Source organism: Nomascus leucogenys, chromosome 16 (assembly GCF_006542625.1).
Source record: "Nomascus leucogenys isolate Asia chromosome 16, Asia_NLE_v1, whole genome shotgun sequence".
Taxonomy (NCBI): domain Eukaryota; kingdom Metazoa; phylum Chordata; class Mammalia; order Primates; family Hylobatidae; genus Nomascus; species Nomascus leucogenys.
Genome location: NC_044396.1, coordinates 95,470,484 through 95,496,770, shown reverse-complemented (window position 1 = coordinate 95,496,770; position 26,287 = coordinate 95,470,484). Strand labels below are relative to the sequence as shown.

Sequence of the window (26,287 nt, the reverse complement as noted above, 5' to 3'; positions counted from 1 at the left end):
TGCGTCCTTGGGACTCTCCCTGCACCATGCACCCGTGGGACCCACAGAGGGCCTTGTGGCATGGGTCCGTCTCCCCGCACCGAGGTCCTTGGGTCGTCTCAGCCCTCGCCGGGATCCCGTGGCCCACGTTTGTTGGGCTGGGTGGGCCTGTGGGGGGAGGTGCACCTGCCATCCTGGCTCCTCCCATCCCTCAGTGTCGACAGAGACGCCTGTGGCAGGCAGCAGGTTTGCACTTGGCCCCCTCAGACACGGTGCCCACCACCCGGATGGCCCAGGGTTTGAGCTCTGGGGAGGAGGGAGTGCATAGCCCTGGCCCACTCAGCAGTGGGGAGGAGAAGGAGGGGCTGCCACACTCCTCCCTGGGAGGCTGCGGCGCTGCTGCGTCTCCCCCTTGGTGCCAAGTGCTGAGCTCTGCAGAATCTTGCCTTTCCATTTACACACATGGCAGAGCCCTGGCGGGCGCAGAGCCCCTGACGTCACCACACTCTGAACAGTCTATCCCGGCCATCCTTGCTGACTGGCCTCTGCCTCTGTTGGCCCTTCCCTTGGCCTAGAGCCATCAGAGAGCCAGTCTGGTTCTCCCAGCCCTTCTGGGGCACGTCTCACCCCTGCACCAGCAGCAACACAGAGCTCCCTCATTCAGCCTCAGCAACGCAAGCAAGGAGGGTCTGGTGCACAGAGGCCGGTGCCAGCGAGGGCAGGCAGGGGTCCAGGGGCCTCCTTGCTCCCACCCCTGGCCCTGGGGAGGCCCCGCCTGCCATCGAGTAGGGCTACGGCCTCCAGTGTCCTGCTGGCCAGCCTTGGTGGCGACTGTGGCAGTCCTGGGACTGTGCAGAGCCCAGTGAGGCCTCACCCGCCCTTTGGGTCGACAGGCGAGGCCACAGCTCCAGCTGCCTGGGCCACCACCGGCTCCCCCTTGCCATGAGGAAGGTAGATGGCTCCCAGCTGTGGGATACCGCTGACCGGCCCACTTAAGAGGAATAATAATTAAAGAAATAAATTTCCTCCCCTGGTGTCAGCAGAAATTTGACTTCAACAAGAAAGTGCAGCCTTCTTGGAAGGGGTGGGGTGGCTGTCCTGGCTGACCCCCCAGGCTCTGGGCCCCTAACGGCAGAGGACAGTATGGCTTCTACCCCCAGCTTCCCACTCCTTGAAGCTGAACCCTCCCTCCCGGGCCCACCTGCCACCTGAAGGGCTGAGCCCCAGGGCCCCTCCCCACATACTCCTGTGTGGGCCCCCAATGAGCATGGCCCATATGTGGCCACCAAGAGCCTGATGGTCCCTGTGGTGGGGCAGAGGCCCCAGTCTCTGGCCACAGGGCTTGCCTTGGCTTGTTCTGTGTCCCCAAAGCCCCCAGGCACCTGTGGCCGTGGCCCTCCCTGCTGTGGGCCAGCTGCTGCGTGTTCCTGGCACGTCCGGCCTCTGTGCCTCCCCTGCTCGTCACCTGCCCACCCTCCCTGGGGTGATGAAGGCCCTGTCCGCGTGCCCCCGCCCCACATCGCCTCTCCTGGGGCGCCCTCTGCCGCTGGCTGCCTTCTCCCAAGGGCGCAGCTTCCATGTGCCAGACGGACATGCCCTGGAGGGCCTGGTGGGTGCGCTGTGAGCAGACCAGGGCTTGGCGCAGCCCTGCCTGACTTCTGGGAGAGGGCTGGCCTGGGAATTGGGGCTGCCTCTGTGCTCCGCTCATCATGGATGTTGTCCCTTGGGCCAGGCAGCAGCTGTCTAGTGGGTGCTGGCCGGAGCAGGGGCTGGAGGTGCTGAGGAACCTCTGACTGCAGGGCCCCCACCCTGCTTGCCTTGCAGAGCCTGACATCCAGCGGTGCCCAGAGCTGGCACTGGGGCACCGAGCAGGGGGTGGGGCTGGTGGGAGCCGAGTCTATTCTGGGAAGATCCCGGGGAAGTGAAAGTTCTCTGGAATGCATGGCGCCTTCTGCTGTGGAGTTGCTGGGGGTTATTCGGTTGAACTTTTTAGCACTTCTCAGGCAGCCCTTGCCTCTTTTCCAGCCAGCTATTTTATGTGCATTTTTTAACACTGCAAAGCATTTGAAAAAGTGCCTCCTGTTCTTGTCAGAACTCCTGCCGTGAGCCTCACACTGGCATTTTTTTAAAGAGCACAAAGTAGAAAGGGAAGTAACCCCTCCTGTTGCACCCTGGTCCTGCCAGGCGGGCACGTGATGCCGGCGTGTCCCTGGCCGGGAGCAGATGGCGTCGCAGTGTCACTGGCAGCCTGGGTGAGAGTCTGGGAACCAGCAGTGCCGACAGACGGCCGCACTGCCGCGTCCCTCACCACACAGGCTGGCAGGTGCGAGGGCATGCCTGTGCCGCCTGGACTGGGCCCTGCTGCCCACCCGGGGACAAGGGTCCTGGCCTGAGAACAGGGGCTGCTGTGAGCACCCCCGCGTTGGTCCACCCGCACCAAGACCCTCATCACCCTCCCTTTGCCCTTGGCCTCCCCACACCCCCCAGGTTTCTGCCTTCTTCAACGCCTCCTTTCCTGCCCCCGGGCACCATTACTAGCTCCTGCTCCTGCCCCAGCTGGGCTCGCTGGCCACTCAGCTCTGGAGCTGCCCTTTTGAAACTTGAGACGGGCTGAGTGGGGACAGTAGGCAGGGCCCCTGGGGGCGAAGGGCAGCAGCACCACTGACCCCAGCTAGGGAGCACTGGGCTGGACGCAAAGCACAAAGCAAGGAGTGTGGGGGGCTCCAGCCTGGGGTTGCAAGGGAGTGGAACCCTTGGGTCCTCGGGTGGGAGTCTGCGGCTGCTGGGCCATCTGGGAGAGTGAGGATGAGGCTGCTCTCTGGTGCTCAGAGTGGGGTGGGTCTGGCTATTTAGGGCTGGGCAGCTTTGGGACATCCCTTTTTAAACCAGGATGGCTTTGTCACCACCTCAGGTCCCCAGAATTTCTGAGTGATGTCACCTCTGCCTCTTAACTGCAGTGTCCATTTCAGCATTTGCCCTGTAGGAAACTGGATCTGGTCTGGGAAGGATCACGCGCGTATTTGAGGAACCCGGGAAAGCCGCTCTCAGCAGGCTCGTCCTGCCCTGCCCACCCCGTGATCCTGGGTGACCTCTGTCTGTAAAAGGCAGGCAGGGCTGTGTCACTGGAGCAGACCTTCCTCCTCCAGGTGGCACCCCCTCCCCGCCTCATCCCCTTGGCTCTCAGGCCTGGCAGCACTCGGCCATGTCCAGCCCCAAGGTCCATTTCCTTCCTGCCACCGCCGCCCTCCCAGGCCGTGGTGTGCAGTTTCAGAAAGGCTGGGGTGGTGCTTATGCTTGGGGTTTTGAGGAGCATCTGATGAGGCACCTCTAAAATTTAGAGTAACAGACACTAGCCAGGATCTGCCAGGGCCAGCCCAGGGCCTCAGGGACAGGTGTCCTTCCCCCAGGCCTCCACAACTGCAGTGGGCAGCTGGGCAGATGCCTCCACCAAGCAGGCTTTGCCCGCACACCTTCTCTGCTGCATTTCTTTAGTTCTACAGCCCTCTAAAAGTCAGAAACCGTTCTTGCTCCTAAAAGGCCAGACCATGTGTGCCCCATGGGCCATATTCACGCCCTGGTCTAAGTGACCCCGCAGGTGTCCCCCACAAGCCCCAGCCCAGGCTCTGGCAGAGGGAGGTGCTGCTGTTAGCTGTTCTGTTTATAGAGCAGCTTCCTGGGTAGCCAGGGCTGAGGAGAGAGCCAGGAGCAGTGTCCATGAGCCAGTCACTGCCTTAGTCCAGGGTGGGCACCCAGGGACGTGGGGAAGCCAGCAGGGGGGTCCAGCCAGCAGAGCGTGGCCCTGGGGAGCCTGGCCAGGGAGGCAGCAGGGACAGGCGGGTGGCCCCAGCCCACGTGGCCAAGCCCTCCGTGGGTGCTGCCTGGCTTTACTGGCTCTGAGGGCAGGGACAGGAGCCCTGCCCGGACCCTGCCCTGGAGAGGAGCCAGACACAGGGCCCAGCAGCTCCCCACTCTCAGGTGCTGTGTCCCCAGAGGGGCCTGGCAGGGCCCAGGGTATCTGAACCACTGTGGGGAGGGGACCTGTGGGCAGCGTCCTGGAGGGGAGGCTGTGCCTGAGCTGAGTGCTGGGACCCCTGAGGGCCTTGACTAGGAGTCAGCAGGGAAAGGGCGTGCGGGCCAGGCTGTGGCCTGCTGTGACCTGTTCCTCTCTCCTCCACAGGCCGGCTGGATCCTGCAGGCAGCTGTAGCCGTTCCCTGGCCAGGTACTGCCTTCGGGCTGGGCAGTGGGTGGGCTCCCTGCTCACCCTCGGGCTCACGCACCTCTCTCCCCGTCCGCAGCCGGGCCGTGCAGCGCAGCCTGGCCATCATCCGGCAGGCACGGCAGCGCAGGGAGAAGAGGAAGGAGTACTGCATGTACTATAACCGCTTCGGCAGGTGCAACCGCGGCGAGCGCTGCCCCTACATCCATGACCCCGAGAAGGTGGCCGTGTGCACCAGGTGCCTTCCTGCCCTCGCTGCGGGCCTGGGGGAGGTTCTGTGCAGGGCCCTGCCCTTGGTCCCCACTGGCCCTTCCTCACACCCGTTTCTCCTGGTGCTGCAGGTTTGTCCGGGGCACCTGCAAGAAAACGGATGGGACCTGCCCGTTCTCCCACCACGTGTCCAAGGAGAAGGTAAGTGCGGCGCTGGTGGCCCTGCTCCCCTGCACCTTTCTCCGGGGCCTTAGCCACCTGGCCTCTGGGCAGATGGTGCCCACAGCTTTCCCTGGGCTTGGGACATGCAGATCCCTGTCCTGGCGTCCTCAGAGTCTGCCGTACCGCCTCTACCCCACTGCAGGCTTTGCAGCCGGGCTACCTCTTCCCAGGAAAGCAGCGCTGACAGGGTCCCTGCTCACCACGCACAAGGGTCTCTTTTCCCTTCTCCTGGCAGCACCAGGCCTCACCAGATCCCCAGGCCCCCCTTACACATACCCAGGGGAAGGTGGTCCCACAGGTGCCCCTGTGGACCCAGGGCTGAGGCCTCAGGGCCTCTTCAGACTGGGCTTGGCAGGAGGGGGGAAGCTGTATGTGAGGGGCTGGGTGGAGAGGCTGCCTGGGCAGAGGGTGGGAGGGAGGGGCTGGAGGGGAACAGCTGGACTCCTGGCCCATGTGGTTGTCCCCGCCACCTGAAGCCCCACAGACTTGCTTTGAGCCAAGGTGGGTCCCCTGCTGGGAAGAAGCAAGGGAGCCCTGGGGCTGAGGTCAGGGGTCAGTGCTGGCGGAGACGTACGTGGCTCCTGTGCCCTGGCCTCAGCCACGGTGTGACCACAGCATGCGAATGGAGTGAGGGCTGCCTCGGGTGAGGGAGGCGGTGTTGGGCAGGGGTGCTGCTGCCGCAACAGCTTTTCCCCTTGAGGAACTTGAAAAGAATCAGCATTTTTCTCCCTAATAGAGCTTCGGAACTCTGTTGTGAGCAATTTGGAAATTCACGTCGAGTTTCGGGTTCATTAGCTCCCAGCTCCAAAGCCAGAGCACATTCCAAGCTGTCTAATGTGGGCGCCCCGCACCAGTGCCCTGAATTAATGTTATTGTTATTTGTGTGGACGTGGCGGGGTGCAAACAAGGTTAATTGAAATGAGAATGCAGTTTCCTCTTGATAACAGCCCCGCTCTGACAGCCAAGAGGAGCTCCGTTTGCTGTAGAGTTGGCTTTATCATCCCTTTTTATTAGAGCTAATTTGGGCTCTATATCAAAAACCACATTAAGGGAATTGTCTACAGCCCACCACCGCCAGCCACAAACGGGCCCCCAGCCCCTCTCCCCTCTGCGGCTGCAGTTAAAAGACAATTAGAAATAAACTCCCGCTCGTTAAATCACCCTTTGTTTCTTTGCCTTCTCCCTCCCTCCCTCTCAGCCCTGGCCCTGGCTCTCTGGACCCCTTCTTCCCTCCTTGGCCTTAGACAAGTAACCTTTCCCATCCCCAATCTTGTCCCGGAAAAGTGACTTTTTAAAGCCTCTGGTTCTGCCCAGATCCCCCAGGGTTCCTCAGGCCCCAGCAGCTCTGAGCAGGCTGGGGAGGGGAGGGGGACAAGGGTATTAGTGGGAGCAGGGAGGGTGGTCTGACCCAGGAGGGAGCAAGGCCCTGGGACGAGAGCGGGAATAGCCTGGGGCAAGGCTGGAGACCCCGGGGTGCTGGCAGGGGCTCTGTGGGGGTTCCATGCTGAGGCCGGACGGTGACATCCTTGTTCTGGACACCCAGGCAGCCCAGGAGGAGCCCATGGTGGCCCACGAGGGGCAGGGAGATGTCTCCTGGAGACGGCAAGAGACCCCCTGCTTCCCTCCCTGGGTGGCCGTAGCCCAGCCATTGCTCCTTAGGCCTGAGGTTCCCCCAAATGGGAGAAAGTTACATTTCTTCCCTCTCCCAGCCCAGTGGTGATAACAAGCACTGACTGTGGCCAGCGGCCCTGTGCTGGGGTGGAGGACGCTGCTGGACCCCTCCTGCTGACCGCCTTGGCCTCCACGGTGCTGGCCTGCAGCCAGTGCCACACCAGGCCTGCTTCCAGGTGGCTCCTGCCCACCTAGAGCCCAGGGACACTGCCTGAGGCCCACGGGTCAGGTGCCTGGAGAGGGAGAGCCCTCCGTTAGCTGCTGGCCCGTGGCCTGTCCTCCCACCTAGACACTGGTCCCCATGGCCTGAGAGGCTCCAAGGGCAGCCCTGGCTACAGGCTAGTGGTTGGGAGCCCTGGCTGCCATCTTGCCCTGGACGGTGGGCAGGCTCAGAACAGGTGAGGGACTCAGAGGAGGGCGCCCCTGAGGCTGAGCCACGGGGCCACAGGGCTGCTCCATGCCTCCTCTGGACAGAGCGACGGCAGGGGTGTGGCTCACCTGGGGAGGCTGGGGCCCACTTCTGAGCAGCAGCCTCCCTGCCCCGCAGGTCCTGGTGGCTGCCCTTCCTGCTTGCTGGTGCCGTGTGTCCATTTCTCTCTCGGGCGAGGCCGTAGGGGGGTCCCCAACCACCGTCTGTGGGCCCTGGAGGGTGGCTGCCTGCTGGCCCTCACTGCCGGCCCTCCCCGCAGATGCCGGTGTGCTCCTACTTCCTGAAGGGCATCTGCAGCAACAGCAACTGTCCCTACAGCCACGTGTACGTGTCCCGCAAGGCCGAGGTCTGCAGCGACTTCCTCAAAGGCTACTGCCCGCTGGGTGCAAAGGTGAGGGGTCCGTGGGGGCCCGAGTGGGCAGGGTTTCTGTGGCTTGTTCGTCCTCTGCTCACTCCTGGGTACCTGCCGTGGTGGCTGGATGGCCCTTCTGCAGCCCTGAGGTGGTCAGTGTCATCACGTCCACCTCACAGGTGACTCAGAGAGGTCCAGCAACTTTCCCGGGGTTGCACAGCACCAGCACAGGGCGGGGTTTGAACCATGGGAAGGTGAGGCGCAGAGGACCTAGACTTCCAGGTGCAGCACTGGTAGCCCCGGGAGCTGGCCCCCCATGGTAGGAGTGTGGCGACTGGGCCGGAGCAGCTCCTGGGATGTTGCTGGGGGTGGCCGTGCAGTGAAGGGGATATTGGAGGCCAGGGAGCTGGCAGGGCTACAGGTGGATGTGGGGCCAGCAGCCTCCCCAGGAAGGCAAGGGGTGGACAGGACACTCCTACCCAGCCTGGGGCAGAGGGGTGGGCCAGGCAGAACCGAGGGGGCCGCCTGAGCCGTGGCCGGCAAGGGTGGAGTGAGCTGGCGCTGGAGCTCATTGTGGGGCACCACTGCTGGGTACGACTGCTGGGTGGAGAACTGGGGACCTGGGCTGTAAGGGTCACCTGCAGCTGATGGCTCCGGCTCCCCTCTCCCTGGGGGCATGACTGACTCCTGTGTTGTGGAGGTGCTCACAGGCTCACCTGTCTGGGAAATTCCTGGCAGTGGAGCCAGCTCCTCCCTTCTGCCTCACCTGCCCTCCTGGGCTTCACCAGGACTCGCCACCCCAAGCAGCGTGGCCTCAGCGTCCCCAGTGGGCCTGGTCCCAGGTACAAGCTCTCTCTCCCCCAGCCTCTCACGCCTGTTTCTCTCCCTGCCCTGGGCGCTCCTGCACCTGGCCTAGGGCTGGTGGTTGAGGCTGGGGGCCTCCTGGCTCAGGCTGGGGAGGGGCCAGAGCTGGGGGACCTGGAGCTGCTCCTTGTCCCTGGCATTTTGGGAGGGAGCCCCGGGGCCTGCAGCATGGCTCACTGCCACCCGGTCCTCACACTTGTGTTGGCACTGCCTCAGGGTCTGCAACCCCCATGAAGCCAAGAACACCAGGCACCCCAGGAACCCTTTCTCAGCCCACCTGCAAGGACACCGGGCCTTAGGCTCTGGCGGCTCTCCTGCCCCTCCCTTGCTGGGTTCACCTGTGGGGTCCTGTAAACGCTGGGCCACACACTCCTTCCTGTGCACAGCATTCTGTGGTGGGCCGGGCCCTTCCCAAGCATCCTCTCCCTCATCCTCAGTCCTCACACCCACTTCCAGGGAGGAACCAGCCCGCAGCTCCTGCTGCCAGGCCAAGGGTTGGCCAGGCTGGCCTCCCCAACCTGAAACCTGGTAGGCAATCCCCTCCGGGGAGGTAGGGCCTGGCTGGGGCAGCCCCAGACCCTGTGGGGGCAGTGGCAGGATCCCCATGGAGGCCATGGCTGATTATTGTAAAATGTTTCGATTTAAATGAAAATATCAAAGTGATATTTAGGTCCTGCTTCTATTAGTGGAAGTGCTTACTGCTGCCTTTCCGTGTGTCCGCGCCGCGGCGCCCGCATGATGGATAGCAGCTTGTAATTATATATGGGAAAGCGCTGAGCCGGCCAGATCCAGCGGGGACAGGCGGCAGCCCGGGCCTGCGAGGGTTAATTTTATTCTCTAAATAATGTGAAAAGTGCTGAATCGTCACCTTGCGCCTGAAGTAGAAGTCCTCAAATGGGCCCCAGAGAGTTTATAATATTCCACTGAATCAAGTGAAATTGTTAACCTTGCTTCATAAAGCGATGGCTTGTTAAAGAGCCACATTCCCTTTCCTTGTGAATAATTTAGGCTGGGAGTAAATCTCCGCTCCTTCCCCTTTTGGGGGGCCACGGCTGTGGCTCAGGGGTCAACCTCTGCCAGATGCCGCCTGTCCTCCTAGATACCAGGACGGGGATGACTTCAGACTGCCTGTTTGTGCACACCTGCGGGGTCTGCCGCGTCCTGCCGCGTCCTCCCTGGTAGACGCGGAGTCCTCCCCAGTAGACGTCCCTGTCCGGGTGCAGCGCTGTTTTCCTCCCTTGCCTCGGGCGCTTCCTCCATCCTTGTCAAAGGGATCTCCCTGGCTGATAGTTTTGCTGGCGGGAGACTTTGAGACTAGAAAACTCAACCTTCTTCCCTTCGTCTTCATAGCCAGCCGTGTCTCTCTGCTGTCAAATTCTGATCCGCTGCCGGCATCCTTGAACGGAAGAGTTTTCCCTCCTCCGTGCTCACCGCTCGCCTGTTTGTCCACGGGTGTGTCTGGCTGTGTCCATTGCCATCCCCTTTTAATATGCTGCCCTGCCAGGGCTCCTGCCCTTATGATGTGCCTGACAGTTTCTGCACCCTTCCTTGCTTTCTGGCACCCAGAAGCTCCTAGCACCCGGCGGCTCTGGGACAGCCGCTCCTGGCTCCTTATGGGTGTGTTTCAGATTCAGGGTCTGGGCCAGGCGCGGTGGCTCACACCTGTAATCCCAACACTTTGGGAGGCCGAGGCAGGTGGATCACCTAAGGTCAGGAGTTCAAAACCAGCTTGGCCAGCATGGTGAAACCCTGTCTCTACTAAAAATACAAAAAGTTAGCCGGTTGTGGCGGCAAATGCCTGTAATCTCAGCTACCCGGGAGGCTGAGGCAGGAGAATTGCTGGAACCTGGGAGGTGGAGGTTGCGGTGAGCCAAGATCACGCCATTGCATTACAGCCTGGGTGACAAGAGTGAAACTCTGTCTCAAAAAAAAAAAGACTCAGGGTCTGGGCGCTGCTCCTGGTGGCTCTAGGTGGGACAGCTGCTCCTGCAGGGCACCCTGGTTCCTTCTGGGTGTGTTTAGGACTCAGGGTCTGGGCGATGCGTGTGCTTGTTGCAGCTGGGGTGTTGGCTGCTGCCAGCGCCCCCAGTGCACAGGGCTGGGGAGCATCGTGTGCACGTGTGCAGGGGTGACAATGACTCCATCCCCACCTCTGCGTTGAGAGCTCCTGCGCACCTTAGTCCTCCTGCATCTGCAGCGCCTGCTCCATGAGCCTCCACGCTGCCGTTTTCTCCACGCCCTGTGTGTGGTTGGTGCCTGTCTGCAGGGAGCTGCCGGGAGAGGGAGGGCCCTGGCTGAGCCTTGGGTTTCAGCTCCTCAGTGTGAGCTGAGACCTGAGTCACCTGGGATTCCCCTCATGCACACCCTGCCTTCGTCCTCCAGGCTTGCAGGGGCTCCTGTGTCCTCTGGACAGCGCCTGTCTTGGTTTTGGTCACACGCAGCGCTTCTCTGTTGGTCAGCCTTGCTTTTGCCAGTGCCGCCCTTTGTTAGGCCGAATCCTTCGTCCTTTATGAGGCAAGGTCCTGACATCCTTTGCCCTATGATTTGTGCTCGGGGGTCTTGTTTAGGACCAGTCTCCACCCACGGTCACAGAGTGCTTCCTGCATCGCCTGCTGCTGGTCAAGAGGCAGCTGTGGGTGTAGCTTGTCCCTGCATGGTTACTTCCTCCTCTGGCCTCAATCTCCTTTTATATACAATCGGGATAATGGCACTGCCTATCTCAGAGGGGCATGGCGACTCTTCAGGGGGCCACAGTGGGCCTGGCAGTGTCCTGGGTGGCCCTGGCACAGGGAGGCCTCCCTACAAGTCGGCTGCCGTTCACTGTTCTTTATTTACGTGTTGTGTGAGGTGGTGCGTCAGTTTTTCTTCATGTCATGGGTGCTTTCCCTCAACAGCGGTCCAACCCTTTGATTTGTGGTGTCAGCTTAAAAAAAACAGCTTTATTGAAGTACAGTTTCCCTCCCACACAATTCCTCTGCTCTAGGTGTATGGTTCTGTGGGTTTGAGTAAACTTAGAGTCGTACAGCCGCACCACAATGCAGCTTTCAGTCGTTTTCATTGCCCCCCAGAATTCCCTCACTCTGTTCATCATCAGTCCCAGCCCCGCCTTGCTCCCACCCCGGCCCCTAACACTCATCCCCTTCAGTCTCTGTAAGTTTCTTTTGTGGGCGTTTCGTGCCACTGGAATCATACAGTACACGGTTGTTTGGCATCTTTGATTTTGCATCATGTTTGGAGGTCCGTCCTGCAGCACCTCAGCGCTGCACCCCTTTTCATGACAGAAGCTGCTGCAGAGACTCTCCACGCTTTGTCCGTTCGGGTGGTTTCCAGTTGGGGGCTGTCGTGAATAATGCTGCCTCGAACGTCTGCGCTCAAGCCTCCGTGTGGCCGATGCTTTCGCTTCTCTTGGGTAGACACCTAGGAGTGGAATCGCAGGGTCATAGGGTCACTGCAGGGCTACAGGGTCGCTCTAGGTTAACAGCCTCTTGTTTTCTAAAACGGCTTCACTGTTTGACACTCCTGCCGGCAGCGAGGAAGGCTTTCGTTTCGCTTACTTCCTCGCCAGCTCTTGGTATCTGCCTTTCTGGCACACCCGTTCTGGTGGGCGTGGCGTGCCATATCCCTGGGGTTTTGGTTTGTATTTCCCTGATGGTCTGGACGTGCAGAGCACCTGGGTGCTTATGGGCCATTCCTATCTTTTTTGAAAAACAGCTTTGTTGAGATACGATTCCCATACCACATAATTCACCCATTTTAGTGTACAGTTCAATGGTTTTTGGTATACTGTGTTACTTTTTAATTGTGGTAAAATATATATAACATAAATTTTGACCATTTTTAAGGGTCAAAATGGCACTTAGTTCAATAGCATTAACTACATTCACAACACTGTAGACACATTCCAAAATGTTTTCCTCACTCCTGACAGAAACACTGAGTATTCAGCAGCGACTCTCCACTCCCCACTTCCCAAATCCTAGTTAGACACCTAACTAGTTATCTCAGTGAAGGCGCCTCCTCTAGCTATGTCCTCTAAGTGGAATCGTACGTTCTGTCCTTTGGTGTGCGGCGTCTTAACACGCAGCATAATGTTTCCAGGGTTCACACGTGTGGCACCACCTCATTCCTTTCTTATGGCAGAGTAACATTCCGTTGTGTGTGCACTGCGTTTTGTTAGTTCCTTCATGTGCTGGTGGGTATGTGGCTACTGTGACTAGTGCTGTAGTGATTCCTGATGGGCAGGTATCTGTTTGAGTCCCGCTTTCACTTCCTTTGGGTGTATATTGAGGAATGGAATTGCTGGAGTCTGAGTAATTCTGTGTTTAGCTTTTTGAGGAATCGCCAAAGTGTTTTCTGTTGTGGCTGCACCATTTTACGTTCCCAGCAACGGCGTACAGATTCCAGTTTCTCCACACCCTCCCCACCACTTGTGGTTGAATTTCTTTATTCTAACTTTTTGTGTGTGTGGATTCTTTAGGGTTTTCTTGCATGTAAGATCATGTCATCAGCAAACAGATAATTTTACTTCTTCCTTTTCAAGTGGATGCCTTTTCTTTCTTTCTTTCTTTCTTTCTTTCTTTCTTTCTTTCTTTTTTTTTTTTTTTTGAGACATAGTGAGACTATGTCTCAGAGTGAGCTCTGTCATCCGAGCTGGAGTGCAATGGCATGATCTCAGCTCACTGCAACCTCCGCCTCCCGGGTTCAAGTGATTCTCCTGCCTCAGCCTCCCAAGTAGCTGGGACTACAGGTGCATGTGCCACCAAACCCAGCTAATTTTTGTATTTTTAATAGAGACAGGGTCACACCACGGGGCCAGGCTGGTCTCAAACTCCTAATCTCAGATGATCCGCCTGCCTTGGCCTCCCAAAGTGCTAGGATTATAGGTGTGAGCCACCACGCCCAGCCTCTGGCTAGAACTTTTAATACTATGTTGAATTAAAATGGCAACTGTGGGCATCCTTGTCTTTTTCCTCATCTTAGAAGAAAAGCTTTCATTTTTCACGATTGAATATGACGTTAGCTATGGGCTTTTATGTATAGTGTTTACCACACTGAGGAAGTTGCCTTCTATCCTATTTATTGGGTTTTTGTTTTTTTTATAACATGAAATGGTGTTGAATTTTGTCAGGTCTTTTTCTAGATCAATTGAAAGGATCTTGTGGTCTTTTTCCTTTATTCTATTAAGGTGGTCAGCTCATGACTGACCACATTGAATCACAGTCCGTCACAATCTCATTAATTGATTTTTGTGTGTGAAACCATCCTTGCATCTGGGAATAAATTCCACTTGGTTATGATGTGAAATATGGTTATGGTTTGTTTTGGTTATGGTTTGTTTTGAATTAGAATTTTGCTCTTGTTGCCCAGGCTGGAGTGCACTGGTACGATCTCGGCTCATTGCAAACTCCGTCTCCCAGGTTGGAGCAATTCTTCCGCCTCAGCCTCATGAGTAGCTGGGATTGCAGGCGCGCGCTGCCAGGCCCGGCTAATTTTTGTATTTTTAGTAGAGATGCGGGTTTCGCCACATTGGCGAGGCTAGTCTCGAACTCCTGACCTCAGGTGATCAGCCCGCCTCGGCCTCCCAAAGTGCCGGGATTATAGGCGTGAGCCACTGCACCCAGCCCTTAATGTGTAATCCTTTTAATGTGCTGCTCAATGTTTTGCTGAGGATTTTTGCATCAATATTCATAAAATATATTGGTTGGTAGTTTTCTTTTAGTGTCTTTGTCTGGTTTTGTTGTCAGGGTACTACTGGCCTCACAGAGTGAATTAGGAAATGTTTCCTTCTCTTAAACATTTTGTAAGAGTTTGAGAAGAATTGGTGTTGATTCTTCTTTTAAATGTTTTAGTAGAATTCACCAGTGAAGCCGTCTGGTCCTGTGCTTTTCTGTCTTTTTTCTTTTCTTTCTTTCTTTTTTTTTTTTTTTTTTTTCTTGAAGAACAAGGTCTCGCTATATTGCCCGGGCAGGTCTCAAACTCCTGGGCTCAAGTGATCCTCCCACCTCTGCCTCCCTAAATGCTGGGGTTACAGGTGTGAGCCACTGCGCCTGCTGTGTCCTGGGCTTTTCTTTGTTGGGAGATTTTTGATTACTGACTCAATCTCCTTGCTGTGTAGATCTAGTTAGATTCTCTACTCTTCAGTCAGTTTTGGTGGATTGTGTATCTCTAGGAATTGGTCCATTTCATCTAAGTTGTCAATTTTATGTGTGTATAATTGTTTCAGGTATTTAATAATTGTCCTTTTGATGTCTGCAGAATCTGCAGTGATACTGGAAATTTCATTTCTGTTACTGGAAGTTCGTGACTTCTTTTTTTCATTGTCTTTTACTAGAGGTTTGTCAATTTATTGATCTTTTCAAAGTACCCATTGTTTGTTTTACTGATTTTTCTCTATTGGTTTTCTGTTTTCGATTTCATTGGGCTTTCTGCTCTTATTCTTTCTTTCTTTCTGCTTACTTGTGGTTTATTTTGCTGTTTTTTTCCCTCTACATTCTTGAAATGGGAGCTTAGATTATTGATTTGAATGATTTGAATATTTTCTCTTTTTTCTGAGACAGGGTCTCACTCTCACCCAGGCTGGAGTGCAGTGGTGCAATCATGGCTCACTACAGCTTCAACCTCCTGGGCTCAAGCAATCCTCCTGCCTCAGCCTCCTGAGTAGCTGGGACTACAGGTGCATATCACCATACCTGATTAATTTTTTTAATTTTCTGTAAGACAGGGTCTTGTTCTGTCACTCAGGCTGGTCTCAAACTCCAGGCCTCAAGCAATCTTCCCACCTCAGCCTCCCAAGTAGCTGGGACTACAGGTGCATGCTACCACGCCTGGCTAATTTTTGTATTTTTTATAGGGATGAGGTCTCGCCATGTTGCCCAGGTTGGTCTCAAACTCCTGAGCTTAAGCAGTCCATCTGCTTCAGCCTCCCGAAGTGCTGGGATTATGAGTATGAGCCACCAAGCCCAGCTCCTGTGATTTTTTGTTTGTTTGTTTTATTTCCCTTAAGATTTTCTCTTTGCCCTATGGATTATTTGGTAAAACGCAAAAGAGTCATACGATCTGAAGAGAAACTAGAGTATTGCCTGTGGATTATTTTGAAGTGTGTTATTTAGTTTCCACGTGTTTTGAGATTTTCCTGTTAACCTTTCTTTCATTGATTTCTAGTTTGATCTATATTGATTAAAATCATACAGATTTTAATTCTAAGTTTCTCACGGTTTTTTTATGGCCGAGGATATGGTCTTTCTTGGTATATGTTCCATGTGTACTTGAAAAAAATGTATATTCCACTGTTGTTGGTGCTCTATCAATGTCTAATAGATCTTGCTAGTTAAAGGTGTTTTTGAGTTCTTCTACATCCTTGACGATTTTTGGTCTAGTTTTCAGTTGTTGAGAGAGGTGTTGAAGTCTCTAACTATAATTGTGGATTTGTCTATTTCTCCTTTCATAACTTTCAGTTATTGCTTCACGTCTTTTACAGCTTTTTTGTTTGGTGCATTTACATTAGAATTCTTTTTGTTGTTGTTGTTGTTGTTGTTTGTTTAGAGACTGGGTCTCATTTTGTTGCCCAGGCTGGAGCTCAGTGGCACAATCACAGTTCACTGCAAGCTCAAACTCCTGAGCTCCAGCGATCCTCCCACCTCAGCCTCCTGAGTAGCTAGGACTACAGGCATGCACCACCATGTCTGGCTACTTTTAAAATTTTTTTGTAGAGATAGGGTCTCACTATGTTGCTCAGGCTAGTCTTCAACTCCTGGCCTCAAGTGGTCCTCCTTGACCTCCCAAAGTGCCGGGATTACAGGTGTGGCCCTACTATGCATTCTTGATAGATTTACTCTTTTATTATGTAATATTTCTGTCTCTGATGATTTTCTTTGCTTTGAAGTCATCTTTTTCTGATATTAATATAGCCACGCCTGTTTTCTTTGAATCAAGTTTTCATGTCTTTTTTTTTCTCTTTTTACTTTAAATTTATATGTGTGTCATATTTGAAGTGACTTTCTTGTAGACAGCAGATAGTTCAATCATGTTTTAAAATTCACTCTGCCAATCTCTGTCTTTTAGTTGATATATTTAAGACATTTACATTTAATGTGGTTATTGCTATATTAGGGCTTAAGTGTATCATTTCATTTCTTTTGTTTTCTATTAGTTCTTTTTTTCCCTCTGGGTTTTCTTCCCCCTGCCTTCCTATGGGTTACTTGAACACTTTTTAGAATTTGTATTTGATTTACTTATAGTGCTTTTCAGTATAGATCTTCAGTAGTCTTCCCTTCTCTGTGGGGGATACATTCCAAGATCCCTCATGGATACCTGAACCCATGGGTGTCATGGAACCTGATTCCATCATTTGGAACATGTTTCTATTATCTTCCACCCACAAATCAAATGCCTTTTTAAATCTTTTTTTTTTTTTTTTTTTTTCTTTTTGAGACAGTCTTGCTCTGTTGCCCAGACTGGAGTGCAGTAGCGCAATCTTGGCTCACTGCAACCTCCGTCTCCTGGGTTCAAGCAATTCTCCTGCCTCAGCTTCCTGAGTAGCTAGGATTACAGGTGTGTACCACCACGACTGACTAATTTTTATGTTTTTAATAGAGACAGAGTTTCACTATGTTGGCCAGGCTGGTCTTGAACTCCTGACCTCAAATGATCCACCCACCTAGGTCTCCCAAAGTGCTGGGATTACAGGCATGAGCCACCACGCCTGGCTGCCTTTTTAAATCTTAACTAAACGTTTATCACACACTGTAGCCCTAACTTTTGCAGTTTGCAGTGTGACAGCAAAATTAGCATTAATTTCTTTTTTTCTTTCTTCACAATTTCATGGATAGAAGATCATTCTTACTGTAGATCTCAGCAACCTCAGAATATTATATTATTATTATTTTTTGAGGCAGAGTCTTGCTCTGTCACCCAGGCTGGAGTACAGTGCAGTGGCACGACGTTTGTCCACTGCAACCTCCACCTTCCAGGTTCAAGGGGATTCTCTTGCTTCAGCCTCCCAAATAGCTGGGATTACAGGCTCGTGCCACCACACCTGGCTAATTTTTGTATTTTTATTTTTATTATTTTTTTGAGATGGAGTCTAGCTCTGTCACCCAGGCTGGAGTGCAGTGGTGTGATCTTGGCTCACTGCACCCTCCATCTCCTGGGTTCAAGTGATTCTCCTTTTTCAGTCTCCTGAGTAGCTGGGATTACAGGCATCCGCCACCATACCCAACTAATTTTTGTATTTTTAGTAGAGATGGGGTTTCACTGTGTTGGCCAGGATGGTCTCGAACTCCTGACCTCCTAATCCACCCGCGTTGGCCTCCCAAAGTGCAGGGATTATAGGCGTGAGCCACCATGCCCAGCCTATTTTTTTTCTTAAGTCGAGAACTTTCACCTTTTTACCTAAAGGAAGCATTTTACAGCTTCTCTTATCCAAATTGTTAGCATCACTACTGTTGCACTTTGGGGCCATTTTTTATGAAAATAAGGGTTACCCGGACACAAGTGCTACAGTACCACAAGAGTCAGTGTGATAAGGGATACAGCTACTAAGTGACTAATGTTAGGTCGTGTATACAGTGTGGAAAAAGGAATGATTCGTGTCCTGGGCAGGACAGAGCATGACAGTGTAAGATTTCATCACACTACTCAGAGTAGCATGCACTTAAGCATTTATGAATTGTTGGCCGGGTGCAGTGGCTTCTGCTTGTAATCCCAGCACTTTGGGAGGCTGAGGCAGATGGATCACGAGGTCAAGAGATCGAGACCATCCTGGCTAACACGGTAAAACCCTGTCTCTACTAAAAATACAAAAAAAAAATTAGCTGGGCGTGGTGGCAGGCGCCTGTAGTCCCAGCTGCTTGGGAGGCTGAGGCAGAAGAATGGCATGAACCAGGGAGGTGGAGCTTGCAGTGCAGTGAGCCAAGATTACATCACTGCACTCTCACCTGGGTGACAGTGAGACACTCCATCTCAAAAAAAAAAAAAATTATGAATTGTTGGCCGGGCACGGTGGCTCACACCTATAATCCCAGCACTTTGGAAGGCCAAGGTGGGCAGATCACCTAAGGTCAGAAGTTCAAGACCAGCCTGGTTAACATGGTGAAACCCTGTCTCTACTAAAGTTACAAAAAAAAAAAAATTAGCTGAGTGTGGTGGCGGGCACCTGTAATCCCAGCTACTTGGAAGGCTAAGGCAGGAGAATTGCTTGAACCCGGGAGGTGGAGGTTGCAGTGAGCCGAGATCGCACCACTGCACTCCAGCCTGGGCAACAAGAGTGAAACTCCATCTGGGGGAAAAAAAAAGTTATGAATTGTTTATTTCTGGAATTTTCCATTTAATATTTTTGGACCACAGTTGACTTCAGGTAACTGAAACTGCAGAGAGTGAAACGGTGGAAAGGGGAGGACCACCATATAGCTTTTGTAGTGCTTACCTTGGGTATTATATTATATTTGCATGACTGATCCACGTCTGCTGGTGGTGTCGTTTTGCCAGTTTGAATGAAGTGTGGAAACCCTACCTTCCCTCATCTCCCTGAACCTCCCCTTTTATAACCATCTGGAATACTTCCTCTACAGAAGTTAGAACCACAACAAACACAGTTATAATTTTTATTTCAATCATCAAACATAATTTAGAAAACTGGGGAAGAGATGGAAAGTCTGGTATCTTTATCCATATTTTTGCTTATCTTGTTCTTTATTCCTTCCTGTTGTTCCAAGCCTTTTTCTTTTGTTTCCTTTTTGTTTGGAGAACTTTAACCACTTTTTAGGGTAAGACTGGTGGTGACATTGTTTTTCTTCATCAGAGAATATCTTGATTTCCCCTTTATTCCAGAAGGATAATTCACTGAATATGGGATTCTGTGTTGACAGTTCTTTCTTTTGAGCTTGAAAAATGTTATGCCTCTTCCTCCATGGTGTCTAGTTAGAAATCCACTGTTGTTTGAATTTTTCCCCTGTAGGTAAAATGTGGTTTCTGTGGGGTGCCGTGACTCATGCCTGTAATCTCAACATTTTGGGAGAACCAGGTGGGCAAATTGCTTGAGCCCAAGAGTTTGAGATTAGCCTGGTCAACATGGCAAAACCCCATCTCTTTAAAACAAAAAACAAAAAACAAAAAACAAAAATTAGTCACACATGGTGGCATGCGCCTTTGGTCCCAGCTACTCAGTTGGCTGAGTTGGGAGGATTGCTTGAGCCCTGGAGGTCGAGGCTGCAGTGATCTATGACTGTACCACTAGGCAAGAGAGTGAGACCCTGGCTCAAGAAAACAAACATAATGTAGTTTCTCTCTGGCTGCTTTGAAGATTATTTCATTGTCTTTAACTTTCACTGTCTGACATCTGGGGTAGATGTGTTTGGTCTATCCTGTCTGACATCTGGGGTAGATGTGTTTGGTCTATCCTGTATTACATCTGGGGTAGATGTGTTTGGTCTATCCTGTCTGACATCTGGGGTAGATGTGTTTGGTCTATCCTGTCTGACATCTGGGGTAGATGTGTTTGGTCTATCCTGTCTGACATCTGGGGTAGATGTGTTTGGTCTATCCTGTCTGACATCTGGGGTAGATGTGTTTGGTCTATCCTGTCTGACATCTGGGGTAGATGTCTTTGGTCTATCCTGTTTGAGGTTTGCTCAACTTCCTGAATCTATAGGCTTATGTGTTTTACCAAATTGGTGAAGTTTGTATTATTTCTTTGAGTTCTTTTTTCCTCTGTTTCTGCATCTCCAGTTACATGAATGTTAGGTCTTTTGTTGTGGTCCCAAGGTCCCGAAGGCTCTGTTCATTTTTTAAACCTTATTTTCTTTCTGTTGTTCAGATGGGTTAATTTCTTTTTTTTTTTTTTTTTTGAGATGGAGTCTCGCTCTGTCGCCCAGGCTGGAGTGCAGTGGTGCGATCTCGGCTCACTGCAAGCTCCGCCTCCTGGGTTCACGCCATTCTCCTGCCTCAGCCTCTCCGAGTAGCTGGGACTACAGGCGCCCGCCACCACGCCCGGCTAATATTTTTTGTATTTTTAGTAGAGACGGGGTTTCACCGTGGTCTCGATCTCCTGACCTCGTGATCTGCCCGCCTCGGCCTCCCAAAGTGCTGGGATTACAAGCGTGAGCCACCGCGCCTGGCCAAGATGGGTTAATTTCTGTTATTCTGTCTTCCAGTTCTCTGTCTCATCCATTCAGCTGTTGAGCCATACACTGAGTTTTTTATTTCAGTTATTGTATTTTTTAGTTCCAAAATTTTCATTTGGTTTTACTATATCTTCTTTTTCTCTGTTGATACTTTCTATTTCTTCTGTTTCCAGCATGTTTGTATTGCATGTAGAAGTGTCTTTGTGATGCTGTTCTGTCTTTATGAAATAATTCTGACGCCCTGTCAGCATTGGCGCTGCCCCTCTTCACCGAGCTTGGAGCCTCCCTTGTTCTTAGTGTGAGCAGCCACTTTCTGTGGGAGCCTAGTCATGCTGGCTGTTTGGTGGAGGTGCTGCCTCCTTCTTGCCAGCTAGGAGTGGAAACTCAGCTCCCTGTGCTTGGCCTCATTGACACTATAGAGGGTGGTGTGGAAAACAGACCTTCCCTGAATCTTCCCTCCCTGCCTTGGGGGAAGGAGTTCCACAGTGCCTCTTCCACATGGCCTCCACTGACTCCGCGGGGGGATGGAGAAGGGGTGAATGTCCTGGCTTTTCACCACCCCGGCAAGGAAGGGAAGGGCCTCTTGGCCAGGGTTGAGTCCAGGCTCCCTCCTCAGCCTTTGCTGGTCTGGCTAGGGGTGCAGTGGTTTTGGGTGTTGGCTGGAATAGGATGGCTGTTGCCCGAGAGCTTCTGTCTTGCTGGGCTGCCCTTTGCCTGTGCCTGTGGGCATTTCTGGGCTGTGGCTTCCTTGACTCCAAGTCTTGGATGCAGACAGGAAGCAGCCCAAGGGAACCCAGCACCAGTCGTGCCCCGATCCCTAGCCATCAGCGCCTTCTCCGCAGCCAGAGGTGGCTTGGGTTTGTTACAGTGGCACTTAGCGGGAAGTACAGGGATGGTAGGTTGGTACTTTGGGTCTGTCTTACTAGCAATGCAAGCCCCTTCTTTTTTCTTTTCTTTTTTGGACAGTCTCACTCTGTCACCCAGGCTGGAGTGCAGTGGTGCGATCTCAGCTCACTGCAACCTCTGTCTCCTGGGTTCAAGCAATTCTCCCACCTCAGCCTCCCGAGTAGCTGGGATTACAGGTATGCACCACCATACAAGGCTAATTTTTGTATTTTTATAGTGACGGGGTGTCACCTTGTTGGCCAGGCTGGTCTCGAACTCCTGGCTTCCCAAAGTGCTGGGATTACAGGGGTGAGCCACTGTGCCCAGCCTACTTCTTTTTAATGCCAGTTTTGGCTTATTTTCCCCCAGAAATGGAGGATCCGTTTTACTGAGGTTTTCAACGTATGGGTGCATGTCGGTGTGTCTGCAACATCCTTTGTTGCGTCTAGAGTGTTTTTCATCTGTATTTAATTTGCGTTTTCTCACTTGTTTCTGGGAACAGTCTTGCCAGGGGCATGTCTATCTTATTGCCCTTTTCAGACAACCAGCTTTTGGTTTTGCTAGTGTTCTTTATTGCTTGTTCCTTTTCTTTGTCATTGACTTCTGTCGTTGCTCTTTATTATTTCCCTGCTGCTTTAGGTTTTCCCTGGGCTCCTTCCCTGCTTCCTGCCTTCTGCTCTGGGAGCACCTGTTCCTGTGCCGTAGGTTTTGGGTTCTGGCCGACATGCTTTGAGCTCTTGGCCTCCCTCTCAGGAGCCGCTCCCTGCTGTCCATGTGGGCACCTGCAGTCCCCCACACCAGCCCCACAGGCCCTCTCTGGCGGTTTGTTCACTGGTCAGGGTCTGGTAGAAAGCATCCAGTCACTTACTGTGTTTAATAAACTTGTTATTATTTTAGATTTACCAAAAAGTTGCAAACATATCACAGAGAGTTCCCGTACACCCTCAGCCAGCCTCCCCTGCCAGGAGCATCCTGCAGATCCACAGCCAGCAGTTCGATGTGGTTTGACCTATGTCCCTGCCCAAGTCTTGTGTCGAATTATCATCCCTGATGTTGGAGTTGGGGCCTGGTGGGAGGTGACTGGATCGTGGGGATGGTTTCTAATAGTTTAGCACCATCCTCCAATGCTATTCTTGTGATGGAATATTCACAAGATCTGGCTGTTTGAAAGTGTGTAGCACCTCCTCCCTCTCTTGACCTCCTGCTCCAGCCCCCTCTCTCGACCTGCTCGGCCATGTGAAGTGCCTCGCCTCCCCTTTGCCTTCTGCCACGATTGGAAGCTCCCTGAGGTCTCCCCAGAAGCCGATGTTGCCCAGAAGCAGAAGCAGGGAGCGGCTCCTGAGGCTTCCTGTACAGTCTGTGAACTGTGAGCCAAGTAAACCTCTTATCTTTATAAATTACCCAGTCTCGACCGGGTGCAGTGGCTCACACCTGTAATCCTAGCACTTTGGAAGGCCGAGATGGGTGGATCACTTGAGGCCAGGAGTTCAAGATCAGCCTGGCCAACGTGGCCAAACCCCATCACTACTGAAAATAGAAGAATTAGCTGGGCACAATGGTACATGCCTGTAATCCCAGCTACTTGGGAGGCTGAGGCATGAGAATCGGTCGAACCTGGAGGTGGAGGTTGCAGGGAGCTGAGATTGTGCTACTGCACTCCAGCCTGGGCAGTAGAGTAAGACACTGTCTCAATAAAGAAAGAAATTACCCAGTCTGAGGTATTTATTTACAGCAATGCGAGAATGGACTAATATAGAAAATTGGTACTGAGGAGTGAGGCATTGCTATATAGATACCTGAAAATGTGGAAACAGCTTTGGAACTGGGTAACCCACGGAGGTTGGAAGAGTGTGGAGGGCTCAGAAGAAGACAGGAAGATGAGGAGAGTTTTGAACTTTCTAGAGACTTGTTAAATTGTTGTGACAAATGCTCAGAGTGACATGGACAGTGAAGTCCAGGCTAAGGAGGTCTCAGATGGAGATGGGGAACTTACTGGGAACTGGAACAAAGGTTACTTTTGTTATGTGCTAGCAAAGAGGTTGGCTGCACTGTATTCCTGCCATGGGGATCTGTGGAACTTTGAACTGGAAAATGATGATTTAGGCTATCTGGCGGAAATTTCGTGGGTTTTGTTTTGTTTGTTTTTTTGAGATGGAGTCTTGCTCCAGGCTGGAGTGCAGTGGCGCGATCTCAGCTCCCTGCAGCCTCTGCCTCCCGGGTTCAAGCAATTTTCCTGCCTCAGCCTCCCAAGTAGCTGGGGTTACAGGCATGTACCACCACGCCCAGCTAATTTTTATTTATTTTTATTTATTTATTTATTTTTATTTTTATTTTTTTGCCTTCAAGCATCTGTTTAAGAAAGCACATCTTGTACAGCCCTTAATCCATTTAACCCTGAGTTGACACAGCACATGTTTCAGAGAGCACGGGGTTGGGGGTAAGATTATAGATTAACAGCATCCCAAGGCAGAAGAATTTTTCTTAGTACAGAACAAGGTGGAGTCTCCTATGTCTACTACTTTCTACACAGACACAGTAACAATCTGATCTCTCTCTCTTTTCCCCACATTTCCCCCTTTTCTTTTCGACAAAACCACCATCGTCATCATGGCCCATTCTTGATGGTCACTGTCTCTTCGGAGCTGTTGGGTACACCTGCAGAAAGGCTGTCACTTCACACTTGGAAGGCTGCACAGCGGCCAGGCAGAGACGCTCCTCACTTCCCAGACGGGGTGGCGGCCGGGCAGAGGCGCTCCTCACATCCCAGATGATGGGCGGCCAGGCAGAGACGCTCCTCACTTCCCAGACGGGGTGGCGGCCGGACAGAGGCTGTAATCTTAGCACTTTGGGAGGCCAGGGCAGGTGGCTGGGAGGTGGAGGTTGCAGCAAGCCGAGATCACGCCACTGCATTCCAGCCTGGGCAACATTGAGCATTGAGTGAGCAAGACTCTGTCTGTAATCCCAGCACTTCGGGAGGCCGAGGCGGGCAGATCACTTGAGGTCAGGAGTTGGAGACCAGCCTGGCCAACATGGCGAAACCCCATCTCCACCACAAATACAAAAACCAGCCAGGCGTGGCGGTGTGTGCCTGCAATCCCAGGCACTCGGCTACACTGCAGCCTGGGCAACAGAGGGAGACGGTCTCAAAAAAGAAAGAAAAGGAAGGAAGAAAGGAAGCGAGGGAGGGAGGAAGGAAGGAAGGAAATTTTTGTATTTTAGTCGAGATGGGGTTTCACCATGTTGACCAAGCTGGTCTTGAACCCCTAACCTCAGGTGATCTGCCCGTTTTGGCCTCCCAAAGTGCTGGGATTACAGGCAGGAGCCACCATGCACAACCAATCTAGTGGAAGTTTCTAAGCAGCAAAGCGTTCAAGGTGTAGCCTGGCTGCTTCTGACATTCTGTGCTCATATGTGTGAGGAAAGAAATGACCTCAAGCTGGAACTTATATTTAAAAGGGAAATAGAGTTTGGAAAATTTACAGCCTGGCCATGTAGTAGAAAAGAAAAGCCCATTTTCAGGGGAGGAATTCAAGCAGGCTATAGAAATTTGTGTGACTAAAAGGAAGGCAAGTGCTAATAGCCAAGACAATGGGGAGAAAGCCTCAAAGGCATTTCAGAGAACTTCATGTCAGACCCTCCCATCACTGGCATGAGGCCTAGGAGAACTGAATGGTTTCCTGGACCCGGCCCAGGGCCCCACTGCCCTGCACAGCCCCGGGATCTGGCTCCCTGTGTCCAGCCATTCCAGCTCCAGCTGTGGCCCAAAGGGGCCAAGGTACAGCTCTGGCCCTGCTTCAGGGGGTGCAAACCATAGTAAGCCTTGGAAGCTTCCACGTGGTGGTAAGCCTGCAGGTACTCAGAGTACAAGAGTTGAGGTTCGGGAGCCTCTGCCTGATTTCAGAGGATACATGGAAAAGCTTGTATGTCCAGGCAGAGGACTGCTGTAGGGGTCGAGCCCTCATAGAGAACTTCTGCTAGGGGGAATGTGGCATTGGAGCCCCCACACAGAGTCTCCACTGGGACACTGTTTAGTGGAGCTGTGAGAAGACGGCCATTGTCCTCCAGACCCTGGAATGGTAGATCCACTGACAGCTTGCACCATGCACGTGGAAAAGCTGCAGGCACACAGTGCTGGCCCTTGAAAGCAGCTGTGGGGGCTGAACCCTGCAGAGCCATGGCGGCGGAGCTGGCTGAGGCCTTGGGAGTCCTCCCCTTGCATCCCTGTGCCTGGATGTGAAACGTAGAGTCAAAGGAGATGATTTTGGAGCTTTAAGATTTAATGACCGCCCTGCCGTATTCTGAACTTGCATAAGGCCTGTAGCCCCTTTCTTTTGGCTGATTTCTCCCTTTTGAAATGGGAGGATTTACCCAATACCTATGCCTCCATTGTGTCTTGGAAGTCACTAACTTGTTTTGATTTTATGGGCTCATAGGTAGAAAGGACTTGCCTTGTCTCTTTTTTTTTTTAGACAGAGTTTCGGTCTTGTTGCCCAGGCTGGAGTGCAATGGCACTATCTCGGCTCACCGCAACCTCTGCCTCCCAGGTTCAAGCGATTCTACCTCAGCCTCCCTAGTAGCTGGGATTACAGGCATGCACCACCACACCTGGCTAATTTTGTATTTTTAGTAGAGACAGGGTTTCTCCATGTTGTCCAGACTGGCTTGAACTCCTGACCTCAGACAATCCACCTGCCTCAGCCTCCCAAAGTGCTGGGAGGCATGAGCCACCACACCCGGCCATCCCTGCCGGTTTCTAATGGCTTAGCACCATGCCCCGCGTGCTGTTCTTGTGACAGGGTTCTCGTGACATATGGTCAGTTAAAAGTCTGTAGCATCTGTAGCATCTCCCCTGTTGTCTCTAGTCTTCCTGCTCGGCCGTGTGAAGTGCCTCGCTCCCACTTCGCCTTCTGCCACGATTGGAAGCTTCCTGAGGCCTGCCCAGAAGCAGATGCTGCCATGCTTCCTGTACAGCCTGTGAACTGTGAGCCAGTTAAACCTCTTTTCTGTATACATTGCCTGATCTCAGGTATGTCTTTATAGCAGTGTGAGAATGGACTCATGTACCATCTCGCTGTCAGAACTAAGACTTCCACTTTGGTGCGGCGTAACCGTCAACTCAACTCCAGACCTTATTTGGATTTCCTGTTTTCCCTGATGCTGTCTTCTGTTCCAAGATACTACATTCCATGAAGTCACTGATTTTGGAGTGCAGGGGAGAGTGAGAAAGATGGAGAGGGTGGATAGAAGTGTCTGGAACACATCCTCCAAGGTGGCTGGTGGTAGTAGAGGGGGCAGCTTTGATTTTGGACAGTGGGAAGGAAGCTGGCAGCTCTGCTGG

General features: G+C 52.6%; 1 protein-coding gene across 1 annotated transcript in view; it reads left to right on the top strand.

Moving 5' to 3' along the window:
- The window catches only part of ZC3H3 (zinc finger CCCH-type containing 3), a 102,469-nt gene that overhangs the window by 66,622 nt on the left and 9,560 nt on the right, over window positions 1-26,287 (top strand). The window contains exons 6-9 of the mRNA XM_030795191.1: window positions 4,157-4,199; window positions 4,276-4,434; window positions 4,538-4,607; window positions 6,989-7,120. Of these exons, the coding sequence (XP_030651051.1) occupies window positions 4,157-4,199; window positions 4,276-4,434; window positions 4,538-4,607; window positions 6,989-7,120 (404 nt within the window). The remainder of the gene's footprint in view (window positions 1-4,156; window positions 4,200-4,275; window positions 4,435-4,537; window positions 4,608-6,988; window positions 7,121-26,287) is intronic.